Source organism: Sapajus apella, unplaced genomic scaffold (genome assembly GCF_009761245.1).
Source record: "Sapajus apella isolate SASKATOON/1434 unplaced genomic scaffold, GSC_monkey_1.0 scaffold105, whole genome shotgun sequence".
In the NCBI taxonomy this organism is placed as follows: domain Eukaryota; kingdom Metazoa; phylum Chordata; class Mammalia; order Primates; family Cebidae; genus Sapajus; species Sapajus apella.
The window spans coordinates 324,961-346,524 of NW_022437045.1; the positions used below are offsets into that span (position 1 = coordinate 324,961).

The 21,564-nt window shown below is 39.4% G+C and overlaps 1 protein-coding gene across 5 annotated transcripts in view; it reads right to left on the reverse strand.

Annotated features, from left to right (window-relative positions):
• ARID1B (AT-rich interaction domain 1B) overlaps positions 1–21,564 on the reverse strand; it is a 436,956-nt gene that overhangs the window by 266,589 nt on the left and 148,803 nt on the right. For all 5 annotated transcript variants that reach the window (XM_032258730.1, XM_032258727.1, XM_032258728.1 and 2 more), the window contains exon 4: positions 10,911–11,021. In XM_032258730.1, coding sequence (XP_032114621.1) covers positions 10,911–11,021 — 111 coding nt within the window. The remainder of the gene's footprint in view (positions 1–10,910; positions 11,022–21,564) is intronic.

The following is a 21,564-nucleotide window of genomic DNA, read 5'->3' on the forward strand; positions in this document are numbered from 1 at the left end:
GTTTTTTTTTTTTAAAGACAGAGTCACCCAGACCGAACTGCAGTGGCACAATCTCAGCTGACCGCAACCTCCATCTCCCGAGTTCATGAGATTCTCCTGCCCAGGCATCCTGAGCAGCTGGGATTATAGGCATGCACCACCGCACCCGGCTTTTTTTTTTTTTTCTTTTTTTTGGTATATTTAGTAGAGGCAGGGTTTCACCATGTTGGCCAGGCTGGTCTTGACCTCCTGACTTCAACTGATCCGCCCACCTTGGCCTCCCAAAGTGCTGGGATTACAGGCATAAGCCACCACACCCAGCCCATTATTTTTCTTTTACTAGCAGTTGCCAGTGTCCATTAACTAATATTTTCACTTTTGTTGATGTTGAGACAGGGTCTTTGCTTTTGTTGCCTAGGCTGGAGTGCAGTGGCGTGACCACTACAGCCTCAGCCTCCCAGGCTCAAGCCATCCTCCTACCTCAACCTCAAAGTAGTTCAGACCACAAGCATTCCCTACCACACCTGAGTAATTTTTGTATTTTTAGCAAAGAGGGGGTTTCACCATGTTGGCCAGGCTGGGCTCAAACTCCTAGGCTCAAGAGATCTGCCCACCACGACCTCCCAAAGTGCTGGGGTTACAGGCGTAAGCCACCGTGCCCGGACAATATTTTCATTTGTATACAATAAGACTTTTAAAAATGGTGTCCAATGAAGTGTTACGTTATCATTCTGGAGCCAAACTTTCTCCAGATACAGCATAATTACAAAAGTCCAACGACACATTTTCCCCAGGTGTGGACTGACTCACTGCATGGCTCGACTACTCATGCCATGGGGACAAGAAAGACCTGGGGAGATCCCTACCTACGCAGGTCAGGCAATTCTGAAAAACAGGAAACAATATGCAGGCACAAGTGCCAGGAGCCGCAGCGCACCAGGTGGTCCCCAGGCTCACTCTGGCCTGCGTCAGAGAGGACATCCACCTGAGGAGCAGGTGTGGCTTCTGCCACTGCCTCACTGCATGTACCATTCTGTGCCCTGACGGAAAGAGCAGTGAGAAACAAGTCAAAGTGAGAACGGTAACACATCCCTCTACCCAGATCAAAACCAGTGAGCTCTAAACACTCCAAAAAAAGCAGGGGGGTTTGGGAGGGAGAGAAACACACACAAAACGTAGGCATGTAGGGGGAATTCTCCAGGAAAATGGCTTGAGTTCCATTCAGGACAAACAGCGGTTTGCATGTCTTTGGGTTGCTACTACTTCCATTCATACCAATCTCCGCTGAAGAAGCATAGTGCGTTTGCCAATGACTTTATAGTATAACAAACGTAAACCTGAGGGTTGGGGGTGAATGAAGACCTCAGTTACATACCCGCAGGGCCTTCCTTACCCCACCAAGAAATGAAAAGCAACTTGGCACATGATCAACTTGGTTCAAAAACCCATCCTGTTGGCATTAGCCTTTGCATCACAAAGGTTGCAGCATCCTGCAGCTTTTTCGTTTATTGGGTTGGTTGGTTTTTCTACCTCCCCCTTTCCTTTTCCATGAAGTTTCTTTTTCCCTAGACTTCCCTATATGCAACCACATAACGGCTCCCAAACTGATCACACAGGAGAGGAAGGGGGACCTCTGGAACCTCTGAGATGAACGAGAAGAGGGAGACCACAGAAGGTCTGCGGTGCTCCGAAGTCCTGATAATAAGATTACACACTCAGAAAGGCAGCCCCAAATCCCTCAACAAGTTCAACTTGCCCTGCTACAAAAGCAAATGGCACCGGAGAATGGAAGAGAGGCCACCAAGCGCCACACAGGAGCTGTTTCTAGAGATCTCAATGTGCCCGCGCTTCAGTCACTCCGCTGACTTTCTCCCAAACGAAGAGAAAGAGTCCATTTTTATCAGTGCTTTCTCTCATACATTAACAAAGATGGCTTTTAATGAAAAACTGTGGAGCTAGAAGGTGCTAGAGTTTCCTAAATCTAACTTACTCATTTTTCAAAGAAACAGAAGCTCTGAGAAATGGCATTGCTCAAGGCCAGAACCTCAGCTGAGACCTTGCCCTGCTGGCATTCAGTGCGGTGATTAGAACAAGTCTCTCAGCCAAAACATATTATTTTATCAAGACAGTAAAGCCATTGTTTCTTCCATTCACGTCATTATAAGCTGTTCGTTTTCATTTTTGTGAGGAAGAAAAAAAGCAAGTAACAAACTCCTTTCAAATCACAATTTCTACGATGACCTGATGGTAAATAAAACTGTAGTTAAATATTTATACCATTCCAGTCTAATAATGAGGTTAAATCAAGAGAACTCTAAAATATTATCCATAAGTAAATGAATGCTAAAAATTATATATGTAATTTTAGAATATTCTCACATATACTGAACATGTACCATACACACAGACAGCAGCAAATATGACCCTGTTTACTGGAAAATCCAAATGGTATCTCAACAATGAACCAAGCAGAAAGACCTGCATAGCCCAATCTAAAACTGGGTGAAACTTTGGTCCTGTGGAAAGAGACAATAGTGCCTACAAGCTTTTTAAATTTTTTTAGAATGCATTATGAAGAAAAGTAGTTGAGAAAGCTTAGTCACTTTTTTGTGGCTTAAAGCTTGTTTCTCCTCTTTTATTCCAGGCTTAAACAAAGTTCAGTGGGGCATCAAAATGCCTGTTTTAAATTACAGTCTGTATTTTAAAATAGAATGCATGCGCGGCATGTTCCTGAAGCTAGGGGGTGGGAGTGTTATTCACGGAAAATTGAAGGCTTGTTGAGTCAATAATCTTCTTTCACACAGTAACAATTTTCAGCTAAAATTTCTTGACCCAAACAAAGGAAAACAAGACCATTCAGTTATTTTACAACAATTTAGAGAAGGCAAAAGAAAAAGATGAGAAAAAAAAAAGAGACACCTCTAAAATCCTACATTGTGAGGGAAGAATGGGAAATTTTGGCTCAGGTAGAACCTTCTCTACGTGTATTTATTTCCTCTCCTGAACTGACAGTTAACGTTAAAAATAGTTACTTCCAGTCCCAAAGAAACATAAAAGCAAACAACCAGTCCACAAATGCTACTATGAGCTCCTGCTGGTTATATATCCCTTATTATATGAAACAGATGTGTGCCTTCAGAGTTACCTGCGAAGTGAAAATCTGTAAATTAAAAGCTATTTCCCACCTAACTTGAATAATATAAAGTAAAATGCATTCAGCGCCTCACACCAGCCACTGCCTGCAGGAGCTGGAGGCAGCAGATCCCTGCGCCCAGGAGAAGCACTAGGAGAAGGAGGATGGGGGTGAGGATGGTGGCATCTAGCCTAACATGCCAGGCACTGCCGTGCCAAAACCAGAAGTGCAGGCTAGCGTGAGAAGAGAGGCCTCAGAACATTAGAGTCTTTTTTTTCTCTTCTTTTTAGCATAAAAAAATAAAAACTTACACTTGCAGGAGCTACACTCCTGCCCTTGCCTCTGCACCATGGGGCAGCTCCTTGTATGCTCTGCTCTAGGTGGCCCTAGATTCCCAGAGACCCACTCTGGCTTCCGTTTTTGCTGGCCCGAGGCCCTATGGGGTCCAGGCTGCCTCTGTGGCCCAGGCCTACAGACCACAGAGGAGCTCCCATGGCCTCACAGAGGTCACTGTAAGAGCTGCAAGCTGGTCAAAGCCTACCCATCCCCCATTTTATTATGGCAAAATTTGTATGCTGACTTCTCTATTAGCCAGGAATATCTGCATTTATCATCCCTTACTTAATGAGCCTCATTTATCAACTACAGATCATCCTTATCCTTCTATTATCAAAACCAATATCCTGCAAATCAGTTATGTTTCAGCCTCTCTTAATCTCCAATTTTGTCTAATGTCTATTTTTTTATAGTACTCCTTCATACTCCTTCATTAATTTTTTAGTAACTAACTGACAGTCCTATAAAATGGGTTGAAATTCATTTCCCCCATATTTTAAATGGAATTCTTCAGGATATTATATGAAAAAGTTTGCAGGGGATATGCTTAGTTGAAATGTGTTTTAAACAATTAAACAAATTCTTAAAATCAATGCATTGCTACTAAGCAAATATCTCTGCTATGACAAATTTAGAATTTTAACGGAACTGAGTATGTCAACTTAGAAACACTTTGCACACAAACATCTGAATTCTTTAAAAGCAAACTACAGTTCTTTCTCAATATTAATTTATTCACTTTCCAATATATTTAGCCTGTTTTTTCCTGGAAGAATTCCAAACTGTTGAGGTTTTATTGAATTTTCATTTACAGAACAAATATTTAAATGGAAGATTGTTTTCAAAGAAGGAGAGAGACATACCTTCCTACTTCCCACCTTCTTCAAGTTCAAGCATTATCCTCTATTTTCAAAATGACTACTGAAATCATGAAAATATCCTAGGGAATGAAATCACAGAATATCACATCCTAAAGAAATAATCCATTTTGGAAAATAAATATCTGTTAGAGTCACTATCACATTTTCTAAATTCAGGTTTTCCTGCAAGGTCCTGAAATGCTCTTCATAATCTTAACCCAGAAATAACTGGTATCTCCACATAGAACAGACCAGTGATTACAATTATGTTCAAGAACATGATAAATCCTAAGAAGCTGAAATATTGCATGTTACCGTTAAAACTTCCCCAAGACATTAAAATGTGTCTGTACCTTTGGTTTGAAACAATGCAAATGACAAAGTACACCTGTAGACGCTCTGAGGGACAGGGCAGCATCCTTCAGAGAACCTTCTCTTCCTCTCTGGCAGAGAAGGCTTCCATTTTAAAAGTATTTTCTCTGAAACTCTAAAACTCAACATACCCTAATAACATTTTGAGAATACTGATAATAAATACCTTAAGTCTTTAGCTGCACACAGGCATCATCCATGTCTGAACACTGAGATAAGCTTGATGACAGATCTGGATTTTCCTTCATTAACTTACAATTTTTTTAATGTTTATAAGGATATGAGAATGATCAATCAATGGAAGACAGCTCCACTCTTAACCTTTTAATGACAACCATTTAAATCAACTTCAAATAAAAATGTTTCGAGGCCGGGCGCGGTGGCTCATGCCTGTAATCCCAGTACTTTGGGAGGCCGAGGCGGGTGGATCACGAGGTCAAGAGATCGAGACCATCCTGGTCAACATGGTGAAACCCTGTCTCTACTGGAAATACAAAAATTCAGCTGGGCATGGTGACGCATGCCTGTGATCCCAGCTACTTGGGAGGCTGAGGCAGAAGAATTGCCCGAACCCAGGAGGCGGAGGTTGCGGTGAGCCAAGATCGCGCCATTGCACTCCTGCCTGGGTAACAAGAGTGAAACTCCGTCTCAAAAAAAAAAAAAAAAAAAAAGTTTCGAAATACTTCATTCAATAGCCATACATCCAATTCTTACCTGGTAGATTTTAACTTTTGCCAAAACCTGCCAACTAACAGGTTGAGATAGTCTTAACAATTTATGTTTCTAGCTGGGTTGGACTGAGAACAGCAAAAAGCTGAGCCCAGTTAAAAAACTTTTCCCGATAGTTTCCAGTCATTCACAGGAACTGTATTATCAAATCTACATGCTTAGAACATCCATATTAATGTCATCAATATTCAAATATGCTTCCAAAATTCACGACCTTTTACCCCTAACCAACATAAGTGTCGATAAAGATTAAGGAAAAACAAACAAACAAACAAAAAAAAAAAACCACAAACAGAGTATGCTTCTTTAATTAAAGACAGAACACTGCATGCTCTGCTGCTAATAGTCAAGCCCAAAGAATATTCTTGGTAATAAAAGTTTTCCAACCATTCTTTCTCAGGCTTCCAATATCCTGTTTAACACCCTCTATTTCAAAGAACAACCAGCATTTACTACCTCCTTCCTCTCACAAAGAGCCAAAACACATATGTTTTATCTAAAGCCCAATATTTCCCTCTAATAGCAAACTCAACAGAAGTGCCATAAGCACTATTCAACACATTTAGGGATTTTTAGTTAACTCAGAAAGATCAAACCCTTTTCATGTCAGCCTCTTTAGATATTTCCTATTTAAGGAAGAAAGGGTCACAAAGAAGTTTTTAATGACCTGATGAGCCTTCTAGAACAGCCAATATTTATAGACATATTTTACAAAGTCCTAATAAAGTGGTCCATTTTCAAATGCTCTTAGAATATGACTGCCAAACTGATCGTATTCTACATCTTAGGTAAACAGAATAATGAACCTCCTATCTGAAATAGAAAGCTAGCGGCATGCTTCTCTGAAGAATAAAACAAATTAGTTATTTTCAAACTGAGGAATATTAACAAGTCTTCAGATCCCTGGAGGGAAAAGCACTTACATAGTGTTTTATAAGAAAGCACTTACATAGTGTTTTATAAGAAAATTAAACTTTTTACTTTTTCATGTTTCCTTCCTTTTATACATGTTTATGAATATTTTATTAAACTATCCATCTGTACTATAATAACTGAACTTATGATTACCATTTCTCTCAATTAATTTTTTATAAGTAAAAAATATGTATTACTAAGAAAAGAATGCTTTTAGGATATTTTTAGCTTAATTATCCAAAGTGTCCACTTCTTTTCTTAAAGCTACGGTTACCTAGGTAAATCCAAACGTCACTTGGTAAAATAGAATCATTTGAAGAATAACACCACCTGGCAATGCAGACATCCACTCATTCAATCACTCAGCAGCACCGGCACACAGAGAGCACAGGTGCCCGGGAGCCGTTCAACACCACCTAACAGCTCCCCTTGCAATTAAAACAAAATTCTGAAACTGAGGAAATAATTTATTTAAAAACAATGTTTTAAGAAATTTTTGAGGAAAATTTTTACTAAATAGGAAATAATAAATACCACGAAAAACTTCTAGTCAAATAGGGGACCCAAAACCATGTTCAGGGTAACTATAATGAAAGGATAAATAATGCCACAAGAGGTGAAAATGTAACACAACACTCAACAAAAAGTATATTAAATCATATTTGAGGGTTATCTTGGAATGTAAATTGAGAGCTATCCAATGTTTATGAAACAAGAAAATAACTAAGTGACAGCATCGTTTAGACCTTCCATTGTGTCTTTTGCGTAAATGCTGGGTTTATTTCATATCAATATTAGAGGTCATGAAAGCTACAATGTGCTCAAATTTTAAGTGATAACAGTCTAAGAAAGAGAGCTCTTCAAATGTTAAGATTTATCAATAACAGTAATACCAAAGACATATAAACTAATATACCTAAACAGAGAAAAGGCTATATGACTAAACAGTATAGAAATAAGTGGACAATATTAAGAAGGATTTCTTCAGGCCTTAGGTCTGAGTTCACCAAGCAAAAAGTAAATATGACTGGTCATGGACCCAAGACAAGAGGAGAACAAGTTATTAATTTATCAATCATTTGCTTTCTGCAGATGACGCAAAGATCTATCTAAGTTAGCTGGAAAACATAACTGCATTATCTACTGAAGGTCATCAAGAATTATTTAACGACATGCAAATACAGAAAAACATATTCAAACAACAGTGAGAGGACAACTTACTGAGGGATCATATCACAGACGTAGCAGAAAGATATTAGAAATCCCTTGACTTCTTATAATAAAAAGTTGTTACCTTGTAAAAACATGCTAAAGAAAAATATACTTAGGAGAGAGGTAGAAAATATCACATGCAGAAACATATTACACACCTATCTCAATATCAGCAAAAAGACTAAGGAATAACTACTTGAGAGGCATTCTTGGCACTGTCATTATATAAAATGAATAGAATTAATAATTACCCATTAGAATCACTATGCTACATTTCATACATGGTACAGATAACACAATATACTTAGTTCCAAATTACAAAACTAGAGGTTTTAAATATCATGGATTGACTTTAGGTGAAAAGACAAAATTTACATCCCTGACATCTGAAAAGGAAAACCATAGCACAAGAATAAATCTACAAAGGATCCAACAGCAAATGCAGATGTTTTGTTTTAGTGTGAGTTACCGTTACTGTATTTGTTTATTGTAAAGGTGGACATTTAGCGTTCAGTGCAGTTTTCAATAAAAAGTAATTAAAAAAAAAAAAAAAAACAAAAAAAAACAAATACAGCTTCATGGGCTCTCCAGTATCAACCCAGCCAACTTAGAGGACTAGAGTATCTAATAAAAGTAGCATTGTAAAAATACAGGCTACTAGAACCATAACTGAGTATCAGCAAATCATTCCCTGAAACCACAATGACCTTAGCTGTGTGCAACTTATTCTAAGTATCCACATAAATAAAAATATTTGGAAGCCCCATATAGAAAGTTTTTATACACTGGGAAGGCACCCTGAAAAAAAAAAAAAAGTGGCACAATAAATTTCATTTAAATAAAGCCAAATTTCATCCTAACGGATTGGGGGTTTTAGGTATAGCAGGTGATCTTACGGTTTGTCATTTATTCAGTAACTAAATCTAATACATACTTAACATAAAACCTAGAAATTCTGCTCTTTAAAAAAGAGATTATTGAAAGATTATTGAAATGTACTTAAAATACTATTGAGTCAACCAGCATCTTACTTATCTGTGAGTTACAAAAACAGAAAGAAAATACCAATAGGGATATTTCTTTTTTTAACAGCTTCATTAAAAAAAAACACATTATGGACAACCTTAAATATTTTTGGGAAGTAGGCAAGATAAAGGTAAAGAAGATAGCTGTTACACATACACAACGAGACAGAAATAGAACAATTCAGAAAATAGTTAAACTGTTGATGAATATATTGGTTCATCTCCTAAATGCTTTCATCTGCTTTTCCAGCAATCAACTTAAAAACTCCTATCTCAGAGCAAACTCTTCAGTCACCTGGGACTACAACACTTCAAGCCACCCTAATAGCACGATAGAGTTAGCTGAATGTCAACCATCCATTTCAACACAGATCCATGGCAAAAGGCGTGAACTAGTGAGTGGTGTTGAAGTTTCTGAGTAGATATGAAGAAAGCAGTTTGCCACAAACTATTCTTATAGCTATGCAGAAAATCTGCATCCATTTATGACAAATTTGCCAACCTGTGTCACAGTATAAAACCATCAGCCAATGACAAATCTACAAGGTCAAGCCTCTAAAAAACCACTAAAAAACTGGTGAAAAAACTGCAATTCACTGTTTACCTGCTTCCCATACGTCTACTTAAACTTCATAGAACCACAAAAGCTAATTTCCAAATACTTGGCAAATGTAGCATTTATCAACAGCATGCATGCCTCTAACTCTCTCCTTCTCTCTCTCTCTCTCTCATGTACACACTACATGCTTACTAAGCTATGAACTATCTGTTAAAGAAAGTTTAACAACATAAAACACAAAATCCATTACCTATCTCCCTCCTTCAAAACCAAATACCTAGACAATAAAGATATCAACACAACTAAAGAGGAGAAAAAAAAAAAAGCCAAAATTAGAGTTTCAAAAATACATCCATCAGATTCAAAGACAGCGGACATCCTGTAGTCATCACTTACCGTCTCTAAATCTGCATATACATTAAAATGTATATGGTATGGTATGCATGTCAAATGTTGTGTATAACATTCACTACAAAGGTTTGTTCTCAAATGTTTAGAAGTAATATAATAAATCTAAGTTAACGCAAACATAGTTGAAATTCCAATTAGAATCATGGCTATCCTGAACTCCCATCTTAAACAAACCTTCTCAATAGAAACTAGGCAATGACAATAATACTTCAAATGAATGTAAAAATATTTATTTCTACAGATTTGTTCTTTTTTTTTTTTTTTTTTTTTTTTTTTTTTTTTTTTGAGACGGAATCTCGCTCTGTTGTCCAGGCTGGAGTGCAGTAATGCGATCTTGGCTCACTGCAACCTCTGCCTTCCAGATTCAAGCAATTCTCCTGGCTCAACCTCCTGCAGATTTATTCTTTTAGTTAATAAGGAAGACTTCCTTTAAATTAGATTCCCTATTAAAAAGGCAAATTAAGTAGACATGAACCATTTATGGGCATCAACACTATAACAGCCACTACTTTTACAAACAGAAACTCTAATCACCATGTACTATTTACTGGTGAAAATATTTTACTTTATAAACTGCTTTGTCAATTTCTTTTTTATTTTTTTTTTTTTGGAGACAGAGTCTCGCTTGCTGCCCAGATTGGAGTGCAATGGCATGATCTCAGCTCACCGCAACCTCCACCTCCCAGGTTCAAGCGATTCTCCTGCCTCAGCCTCCAGAGTAGCTGGGATTAACAGGCATGCGCCACCATGCCAGCCTACTTTTGTATTTTTAGTAGAGACGGGGTTTTTCCATGTTGGTCAGGCTGGTCTCAAACTCCCAGCCTCAGGTGATCCACCCGCCTCAGCCTCATAAAATGCTGGGATTACAGGCGTGAGCCACTGCGCCCGGCCTCAGATTTTAAACTAAAATACTTTATTTTAGGTGATTTCCCATTACATAAATAGAAAGTCCTAGAAGAAATTCAAATTACCATCAGATATTTTATCTCATCATTTGTAACCTTTGCAAAGTGCCAATTTCTTTGAGTCTCAACTCCTATAAGGACACCTCTGTTCTGTATCACTACCAAAAAGCACCAGCCTAAAGAAAGCTCCACTGTCCAACAGCAATAGCTGCCTGCACACAAAATCGACCAGCAGAATAAAACCTTCCAACTGATGTCCAGGCTCTACAACAGAGATCCACACAAGTGAAACACACTTATCCAGGACTACAGAGTTCCTAAAAATTAAGCCCTGAAAAATTAATCACAAAACATACCTGAAATCTAGAAACGTCTCAATCATGTCATAATATAAAGTAGAACAAACAAAAACAATAGCTCTTTCTAAAAATCTTTAACTCATTTCATTTCCAAATCAGCACAATAATGTCTTACTGGTAAGCTTGATGGTCTTTCTTGCTGTATTAGGTTCAAGTCTTCATGGTTAGGTTTTCCGGGGGCCAGAGGAGGTTGAGATCTAGTTCCATAGCCTTCCTGAGACATGTCCTATAAAAACACAAACACAAAGCACTTCATAAATATCTCAATGAGTTATAAGCATCTTCAGTAACTAAAATTAAACAAAAGTTTGGCTGAGTACGGTGGGTCACGCCTGTAATCCCAGCACTTTGGGAGGTCGAGGCAGGGGGATCGCTTGAGCCCAGGAGTTTGAGACTAGTCTGGGAAATGGGAAACACAGGGAGACTCCATCTCTACAAAAAAATAAATAATTAGCTGAGTGTAGTGGTGCAGCTACTTGGGAGGCTGGGATGGGAGACTAGCTTGAGCTGGGGAGGTCGAGGCTGCAGCAAACTCTGACTGCGCCACTGCACTCCAGCCTGGGTGACAGAAACAAAACAGAATAAAACAAAACAAAAGCTTATCTAATCTTACATTTTAGCAGACATATAGATATGTTGTAGCTATAATTTAATACATCATCGAAGCAAAAATTTTAAAAAGCAGTGAATCACTAACAGCAGAAATATATAAACTATATTATACATATTATATATATATATAGTTAATAAACTTATTATGAGATCATATCAAGTACTGTATTTGAGTTTGGCAGGAAAAAGACTAGTTCATAAAAAGGAAGAGTGAGGTCAGCTGTAGCCAAACCAAACTGTCTTTGAACCCAGAGCAAACCAAAAGCTCCCTGTATTGCTGAATTCAGATTTTGGTCAAACTGCCTTTAATATTACCTCAAAAAATTGAAATAACTAATGAAAACCTTACTATCACCTATATCTTAATAGGTCCTCTCAATTACGCACAAAACAGCATAAATCGTTATTAAGCTCATAGAATCCTGGGGTTTCTACAAAACCAATAAACACGCATATACAGAACTCCATATGTTCATGGGGCATAGTTTTCAAAGAACCACCGTAAAGAGTAAAACAACAGTGGGGAACGAAACACACCAAAAAAACCTGAATAGGGACAATAAACTTCTAATTAACACGGCCTTTCTGGCATCTTGTCAAACACTCTTCCAAGAGGTATTCAGCATGGTTTTAGCATTGTGCTGAAATAATTAGTATGTAACCCAAATACCACACCACATTTACTGCAAACCAGATCTCTAGCTACCTATGTATGCTCAGCTACTAAACATTCTACCATCATTTACCCCTGAAGTCAAACTGCAGGGCAGAATTGTTAAATACTTATTATAGCATGTCTCAATTGGCTCTGAGAGTTGAAGAACCAGTTTCTAATTGAAGAGGAAAAAAGAATGGAAAATGTTGCTTTAAAATAAAATTCTCTCCCTTCCTTTGTCAGTTTAAATGTGCTGGCATTAAAGAAACATCATATAGAGATGTTCCGCTTCTGTTAAGTCCTTGGAATATTACTTTAAAAATTAATGTTTATTGCTTGAAACCCTATAAAAAGCTTCTGCTGGCCCACCCCTTTCTCGCACACTTAAAATTACATGGCTTCTTAAGCCAGGAAACTTTGCACCAATAGCTGGTACCACGAAGTACACAAGCTGTACAAACTAGATTTAACCAGCCCAGTGCTGGTGCGACCTGTCTTTCAACAGGCTCTGAAATACAGAAGCGTGCCAGTAAGCCCAGCTTTTCGCATATAGCCCTTCTTCCCTTTAAATGCATCTCCATCAAAAAAATAAAAATAAAAACAAAAACAAAACCTCCGATATTTAACCTCTACTAGTAATGTGCCCATTTAATATCAGATTTTTCTAAGAGCATTCCATCCCATCTGTCCAGGTTTTTGTTTGAAGCAGTAAGGTGAGAGTAAGCACAGGCAATCCAAGCGCACTTAAAGAGTGGCTCTGCAATCTGGCTGCCAGCAGAGGGTGACAATTAAGCTTCTGGGGCACAACAGCAAAGGCTAAAAGATTATGACCACTCTCCCAGCCACCTTCCCCCTCAAACACCACATTTCTTCCAGATCCTAGATTCCACTTGTCACACAGACTTCCCGCTGGGTGCTCTGCAGGTTCCTTTCCATAAAAAGCAAGGATTTCAAATCAAGCAGGGCACAAGGCTTCTATTCAGGGGCCTTCACCCTGTTACAGAAAAGCACAAAGGTGCAGGACAGCCTCACAATGGGCAAACAAATGAGCAGACCCCGCCTCCTCCTCCAACACACGTGCACACACACTTTCTGCCCAATGCCTACACACTCTTTTTTTTTATTTTAAGTAAACTTCAGCTAGGAAATAGTAACAAGCTTGCAAGTCCTATGCATATTACCCTTTTATGTTTCTTTTTATTTTCTCTTATTAGCTCCATGAACTACTTTCTAAAGAAGTTGAAAAAGATCATTACAACTACAGTGGATAAACATTTCAATTTAGACATCATCCCCCTAAAATAAGCAACACAGACTAAGAGACTAGGAAAGCGATCAGAAAAATTCACTATGACCTTACATTTCACTTTTTAAGGCTTTAAAAGTTCAAAATAATTAGATTCCACCAAAATCTCAAATACTATTCCTCACCACAAGAAGCTTTCAGCTAGTAAGTACAGTTGGAAATAAAATCAAAACAGAATTTCGTGAGAATTGCTGAAAAGGAAACTTGTTCTGCCTCAGTTTATGTTTGAACGTAAGTATTAATTTAATAAGGGAATGCACAGAAAAGGTGCCAAATTTAAACCTATAACAATCATCAACTACATATAACTTACGGTGGGACTAGAAAGGCTGCGTGGCTGCTTTAATAAGACATGAAAACACTGCATAAGAAACTTGAGCTTTTTCATCTTAAAAGCTGTATTTATTTTTTGGTACAAACTTACTTGCATCTCAAGAGTAAATATACAGTAAGAAGGCAATGACAGTATCAGAAAATAAGAATCTTATTTTATAAACAAAGAAGCACAGCTTTATACTTTAAAACTTTCCTGCCATCTTTGGTTATTTGTAAGTTAAGCAGCCAGTACACATTAGTGTGTAAGCCAGTATACACATACAAATAATTACATTTATCTGCTGTATATATACAAAGTCGTAACTCTTTAAGAGAATGCCATATTGTGGTAACACTGCAACGCACAGGAACCCAGCAATGGGAATGTGGTTTTCCCTTCAGAATTCATCAGTACTGTTTTTCTGCATCTCACTCACAATCCTTTAGCCATTGATGGGCTCTGGTCTTTACCTGCTTTGTGTTGTGAGTCAAAGGTTAAAGGAAAACTGACTCACAAACAAAAGTGTGAAAAAAGCTTGGGAGTAGTAGTAATTACACATTTGTTTCAGGGATTTTCAGTTTGGCATTTCTCTCCTTTTTTTTTTTTTTTTTTTAAGAGACAAGGTCTTGTTCTGTCATAGCTCACCACAGTCGCCAACTCCCAGGCTCAAGCAATTCTCCTGCCTCAGCCACCCAAGTCTCCCGAGTAGCTAGGACTACAGGCACACACCACCATGCCTGGCTGTTTCTGCAATCTATTTTGAGAGATGAGGTGTCACTATACTACTCGGGCTGATCTCTAACTCCTGGCCTCAAGTGATTCTCCTGCCTTGGCCCCCCGAAGTGTTGAAAAACAGGAATGAGCCACTGCGCCCAGGCCTCTTTTAACAAATGGAGTAGACACTGACTGAATGCCTACTATGGGCTTATTCCCTTTGCTGCGGACTGTAACATATCACAGTATGACAAGAAACATGACCAGGAAGGAAACACTAGTGTCCCACTTCTTTTTTTTCTAGACAGAGTTTCACTCTTTTTTGCCCAGGCTGGAGTGCAATGGCACGACCTCAGCTCACTGCAACCTCCTCCTCCCAGGTTCAAGTGATTCTCCTGCCTCAGTCTCCCAAGTAGCTGGAAGTACAGGTGCATGCCACATCTGGCTAATTTTGTATCTTTAGAAGAGACAAGGTTTCACCATGTTGGCGAGGCTGGTCTCAAACTTCTGACCTCAGATGATCCGCCTGCCTTGGCCTCTCCAAGTGCTGGGATTACAGGTGTGAGACACCATGACCGGCCCCATGTCCCACTTCTACTATAGAAAGGTAATGAGAACTATTACAAGGGCCCAGTAGAAAGGTCAGGAGCATGAGTGCTTCTGTTTTCCTTTATTAGAAAACGAATAAAATCCGAATAGCAATATGAAACTTTGGATAAAACGTAGAATAACCAAAACATCAAAGATACTTTTTTAAAAATTAAAAATGGAAAACATTCCCATGGTATAAGGTTTAGATTTTTTAATTTACCTTTCTGCAATTTTTCAATGTGTTACCAACTTTAAATGTTAATTTAAATCCTTTTTCCTTTATATACAACTAGAGCGTATTTTCTGTAAACAGCATATATATATTTTGTAGAGCTCATTCTGTATCTGCAGCTAAATATCTGCTTTATTCTTGTTTATGGCCACACAGCATTGCATTATTTGTGGCTGCAGGCACGTATTTAACCAGTCACTTACTCGTGCACATTGAGGTTGTTCCCGGTCTTCCCTTCTTCTACAGCGCTACATTAGTGAGCATTTTTATGCATACATCTGCATGTGAAAATCTTTGTAGCATAAATCTTTACAAGTTACTTTCTGTCAAAGGGCTGTGTATGTCCATTCTCACACAGCTATAAAGACATACCTGAGACTGCATAATTTATAAAGAAAACAGGTGTAATTGGCTCACGGTTCTGCAGACTGTACAGGAAACATGGCGGCTTCTGCTTCTGAGGAGGCCTCAGGAAGCTTCCAATCACCAATCCCAGAGGAAGGCAAAGGGGAAGTAAGGTGTCTCCCACAGTGGGAGCAGCAAAGGAGAGAGGGGGAAGGTGCTACACACTTTTAAACAACCAGTTCTCATGAGAACTCACTCACTATCACGAGAACGGCACCAAGAGGACAATATGAAACCATTCCAGAGAAACCGCCCCATGATCCAGTCATCTCCCACCGGGCCCCAGCTCCCACATTAGGGATTACAATCAGATGAGATCTGGATGGAGACACAGATCCAAACCATATGAGACTGCTACATTTGAAATGTTAATATATATTGGCAAACCGTTCTTAACAAAAGAAGTGTCAATTTACACTCACAGCCCATCACTTTGGAATAGAACAAAACTTACTCCAGGTGTCAAACTACATCATAAAAAGTAGCAAAACCAGAGCAGGGGATGGGTGGGATGATGGGTAGACAGTAACAGGAAAAGAAAAAGAAAGACAGAGAGAGAGAGAGAGAGAGAGAGAGAGAGAGAGAGAGAGGGAATTTAAGGGCAGAGAGACTATAAACCAAAGGAAGATGAGGAAAGCAGGAGGGGAAAGAGCATCCTGGTCCTTGATAAAAAAAAATTGGCAATGGTGCCTAGCAAGAAGTCAATGAGGAGGCCTCTTGATGCCAGCAAAATCCAACAAAGAGCTTCCGGTTGGAAAGAAAATGCAACAGAGCCTCCATGGCATCTGGATCTGGAATAAGTGATAACTCTCATGCTATTTAAGAGAAGTTTTCCCAATCCTCACATCAAGTATAGGTGTTCTAGGAAGAGAGTGAGGATGGCAACATTGTTATTGTTTTGCAATAATTCAGAATGATGACTTGAGTAGTTTCAATAATTTCTTGATCCTTTTCTCTTCACGCTTTGGAAACTCCCTATTGCCAATTCCAAATCCTAAAAGGGAAACAGAAGCCCAACCCTGCATGTCAGGGTGGGGAGAGAGGGGGCTGGGACCACCTCCACAGAGAGGATGCCTGGTGGCCACACAGCCTGCCACCATTCATGAAATCATCCCTAGGCTTCAGACGTCTGGTGTGTCATTGATCTCCCTTCACTCTCTGTGTGTAGATGAATTTAAAATATTTCTAAAAAGAAAATGATATAAATCTACACAACATGCGTGTCAAGGAATGCTCAGCCCTTGCCACCTCAGGAAAACCCCAATGAAAATACTGTCAGCAAGCACAGCTCACATTCGCAAGAGGGGACTTGTGACAGGTACTGTGCACAGAGGTAGTGTGCACAGAGGTACTGTGCTCAGTCTTCCTAAGGACAAAACCACAAGATAGTTGCTATTGTTATCTCGTTTTTTCCTACAAGGAAACAAAACCTTAAGTCACTTGCAGAGCTAGCTTCTGAGTACTATGTTGGAGTATCTGAAAGTGATGGATCTGTCTTCATTTCTATAATAACTGTACACCAGAGACAACTGGAAGCTTCCAACGCCATCACATAATAAGGGATTTAATATAATTTTAACTTTTTAAGGTATTATCCTGGGCTTCATATATTCCCCGAAAATCTCTTTCGAAAAATTATAATCTTAAGTTGTTTATACGTGGAACACTTCTAAAATATCAATTCCAGTATCACGAATAAATAAGAAATGCTAAAATAAAAAATTCCCTTCCATGGATGTGAATGCAAGGCCACACCCCTCATCATCAAGCACTACTGGAAGCCCACAGGCTGGCAGGGGAGCCAGGGGAAGGGGCCGCCTGCAAGATTTTGTCTTTCAGGATCCTCAACTGGCTCTTCTCTTTTTCTCTGGCCTTTAAGGGCTCCATGTGCGTCCCTGCTTGTGGTGATTCCCAAATCTCCACAGGCAGTCCCGCATCTCTTAACTGCGTCCTTAATGTTTGGACCTATAGGGAGAGTGCCTTACACTCATCAGGTCAAGAAATGACTCTCCCAAATGACCCCACAGACCTGTTCCTTCTCCCTTGGGCCCCCACCTCACCGAAGGCAATCACCCAAATGAGATCACTCAGAGCCACCTCATACAGCTCATTATCGCTTCTGCAATCTGTACAGGTCTGACACATCACAAAGCCCAAATCATCATCCAGTCCATCCCCTTCCTCCTGATCCTGCAGCGAACACCTGCACTGGGGTCAATACTGCTGACTTCCCAAATACGAGTGCTTGGAAAATGCCCCCCCAAGGCCTACGGAAGGAAGTCTGAGCCCCAGCCTGGGCTCAGAAGAGCTCTTCAGGTACCCTCCGGTTGCCAGGTCAGCTTCCACAACGCCGGCCCCAGGGTGCAGGGCAAAACTGTGCTCCACCCGTTCAGCTGCTCGGGTGCCATGGGCCAAGCGACCACTGCTCCTCTGTGACCACAGCCAGTCCAAGTGGATGCCCTTCCTCTTCCTCACTGTCCTCAAGATCCTGCTAGAAGTTAACCCTATCATCCTCCAAAACAACTACCACAACTAAATTAAAATATGGCATTCCAAGTTCTTTAAGAGGAACCAACTTCAAACGTCTCCACTTAAAGAACTTGGAATGCCATATTTTAACTATTTGTTGTGTATCCCAAACTGGACTCCATTTCTCTAAGACAGGGATGCTGCTGTCTCGGATTCCCGAGGGCCCAGCACGGATGGGTACTGGATAGAAGCCAGGTGAATGACTGACTGAATGGTTTCTATGCGCTTACACTTAGAATTAGACAGAGCAACACAAAAACAAATGTATGAGGACAAACACATAAAACTGAACAAAACTCGGGCACATATCCAAGAATACTTATCATGTTAACAGCTACTTTGCCTGGTAAGCAATGTGCTACAGAACACATTTTGCTGTTTGTTACTGGCAGTCTTATGGCAAAAGGATGACTGCAAAATAATGCAGTAAAAATATACTGGAAATGAAGACTGTAGAGAGCATCAGTGACACCACCAGGGATGGGTCGGGGGCGGGGGCGGGGGTGTCAAGGCATTTGGTGCTTACCAAAGAACAGATCAGGAATAAAATATCCTACCCACTAAAAAATGATAATTTGGCAAAACCTGTAGATCAAACCACTAATTTATAGGAAATAAAAAGGACCATGCAATATGTTAAACCATCACAAATCAATCAGGAAATTCCAGGCTGTAAGAATCTCTACTAGACAAACGTCCCAGTTTCAATAAATAAATGGCAAAGGGGAAAAAAAAAGGGAGAGGAAGAGAAGAGGAGGAGGAGATAGAGGAAAATCCTAGAAATGAAGGGATTAAAGATATCAACAAATTGTTAAGATTGGACTTTATTTGGATCCTGATTCAAACTACCCCATGATGTAAATTAAACAACAATATATATTCCATTTATGAGATTGTTGGAAATTTGAATACTGGATAATTGATATAAATATATTTTAATGGCGATAACTGTATTATGTCTCTTTTTTAAGTTATCTTTTAAAGACACATACTGAAATATTTACCAATTAAATGATACAACATCTGGACCGGGTGCAGTGGCTCACACCTGCAATCCCAGCACTTTGAGAGACCGAGGCGGGCAGATCACAAGGTCAGGAGTTCAAGACCAGCTTGGCCAACACAGTGAAACCCCGCTCTACTAAAACTACAAAAAATTAGCTGGGCACGGTGGCAGGCACCTGTAATCTCAGCTACTTGGGAGGCTGAGGCAGGAGAAAATTGTTTGAACACAGGAGGCGGAGGTTGCAGTGAGCTGACACTGCGCCGCTGTACTCTAGCCTGAGCAACAGAGCGAGACTCCGTCTCAAAGAAAGCAGAAAAAAGACACAACATCTGGAATTTACTTCAAAATAATAAAGGGGGTAGGGAGTGAGGGGTGAGAAGGGGGAGGGTAGAGATGAAACAAGATGAAAGCGGAGTGATGTATGCTGGATTCACTACACCATTATCTACTTCTGTTTACGTTTGGACATTTACTTATAAATGAAACTGAATGAAGTTAATGGCATGAACCTAGAGCAGGCCTGAGACGGTCTCTGGCTTTCATCTGAAAAACTATGCCTTCAATCTCCTCCCCTGTGAACACACGTTAAGCACTAACCACAGAACTTTCTTTCCATCTTTCCATTTCATAACACCTCCACCCATCTTTATCTTTAACATGTTTGCTGCACTATTTAATCCTAATGCTTCGCTGTCTTACAAAACAAAACCCCTCCATGATCTTAACAAAAGTAACCTTAACAATTTCATTTTTCCCCTAGGTTCCCAAAGTAAAACCTGCTTTTCTTGTTGACTCGGTGACCCTCGTTCAATCTGTTCATTTCGGTTCAAGGTGCCCTCCTAGCCAAAATCTGACACTCTGACCTTATCTTAGCCCCACTTCTTAAAGGCCTGGTGTCCCAATTCACCAGTTCCAAGAAGCCTTATGCAGCCACATGTCTCTTCTATAGACATTGAACCTCTGAGTTCAGACAAACCCAAATTCAAATTCCAGCTTCACTATTCACCAGCTATAAGACTCCAAACAGCTCAGTTTCCTGTTCTACTAGCCATATTGGTTGGTGATGGTCTGTGCAGACTGAGAGCACATCATGTTCGCTTTCACTCCTCCTGCTTGTCTATCTCAGGCTCGTGGTGCTTAAAGAAGAGGGTGGACTGGGTCTCCTGAATATGACATGATGAGTGCTGCTGATTATCTGTTCAGAAGACTACTAAATCCCTTTAATTTTTCCCACACTACATCGATAGTTTCCCCTCCCCTCTGCTCCAAAAATCTTTTAGTTTAGATACAAATCACATGCCGAAAGTGCATGATTTTTACTGTAACTAACTCCAGAGGCCAATTAGAATCTTAACACCATATTCCTTTTAATAAACCATATATATTATTAATGAGTCCAAAGAATATTCAGGATATTATTTATTTTCTATCAATTCAAAGGAATAATTATTTTCAGGCTTTTCTAAAATGTTTTTTTTAAATTTTCTATTTTTTAGAGAAAGGGTCTCACTGTGGTGCCCAGGCTGGACTGCAGTGGCACAATCATAGCTCACTGTGACCTCGAACTCCTGCGCTCAAGGGATCCTTTATCCTAAGCCTCCTGACTAGCTGGGACTACAGGTGTGTGGCACCACACCTAACAAAAAAACCATTCTAGAAAAAGGACAGGCTTGTACAAGTTATGTCATGATGCTTTCTTACTGCTAAGTCTCGGTCTTTTTTTTTTTTTTTTTGGAAAGAAAGAAAGAAAGAGAAAGAGAAAGGGGGAGAGAGAGCAGGAGTCTTGCTCTATTGCCCAGGCTGGAATGCAATCTAAAAATAGGTATTAAAAACCTCTTTTATGCCGATAATTGTACTTAACAGCGGAGACAGGAAGGAATAAGGGAAGAAAATAACAAACAGCCAACAATATTTCATTTAAGTCTGTGAAATGCTATGCAAATGCTGAAGACTGATTTACTTCCAATTATGTGGTCACTTTCAAAATAAGTGTAATATGATACTGAGAAAAATGTATGTTCTGTGGACCTGGGGTGAAGAATTCTATAAATATTCACTGAGTTTACTTGTTCCAGGTCTGAGTTCAAATCATTGATGTCCCTGTTAATTTTCTATCTCATTGATCCATCGAATATTAACAATGTGGTGTCAAAGTCTCCCGCTATTATTGTGCGGGAGTCCAAGTCTCTTTATAAGTCATTAGGAACTTGTCTTATGTATCTGGGTGCTCCTATATAGGGTGCATATTATATTTATGATCATTGACTCCTGTTGTTGCATTGATCCTTTTACCATTATGTAATGTCCTTCTTTGTTTCTTTTAGTCTTTGTTACTATTAAAGCCTATTTTGTCAGAGACGAAAGTTACAACTCCTGTTTTCTTTTCTTTTTTTTTTTTTTTTT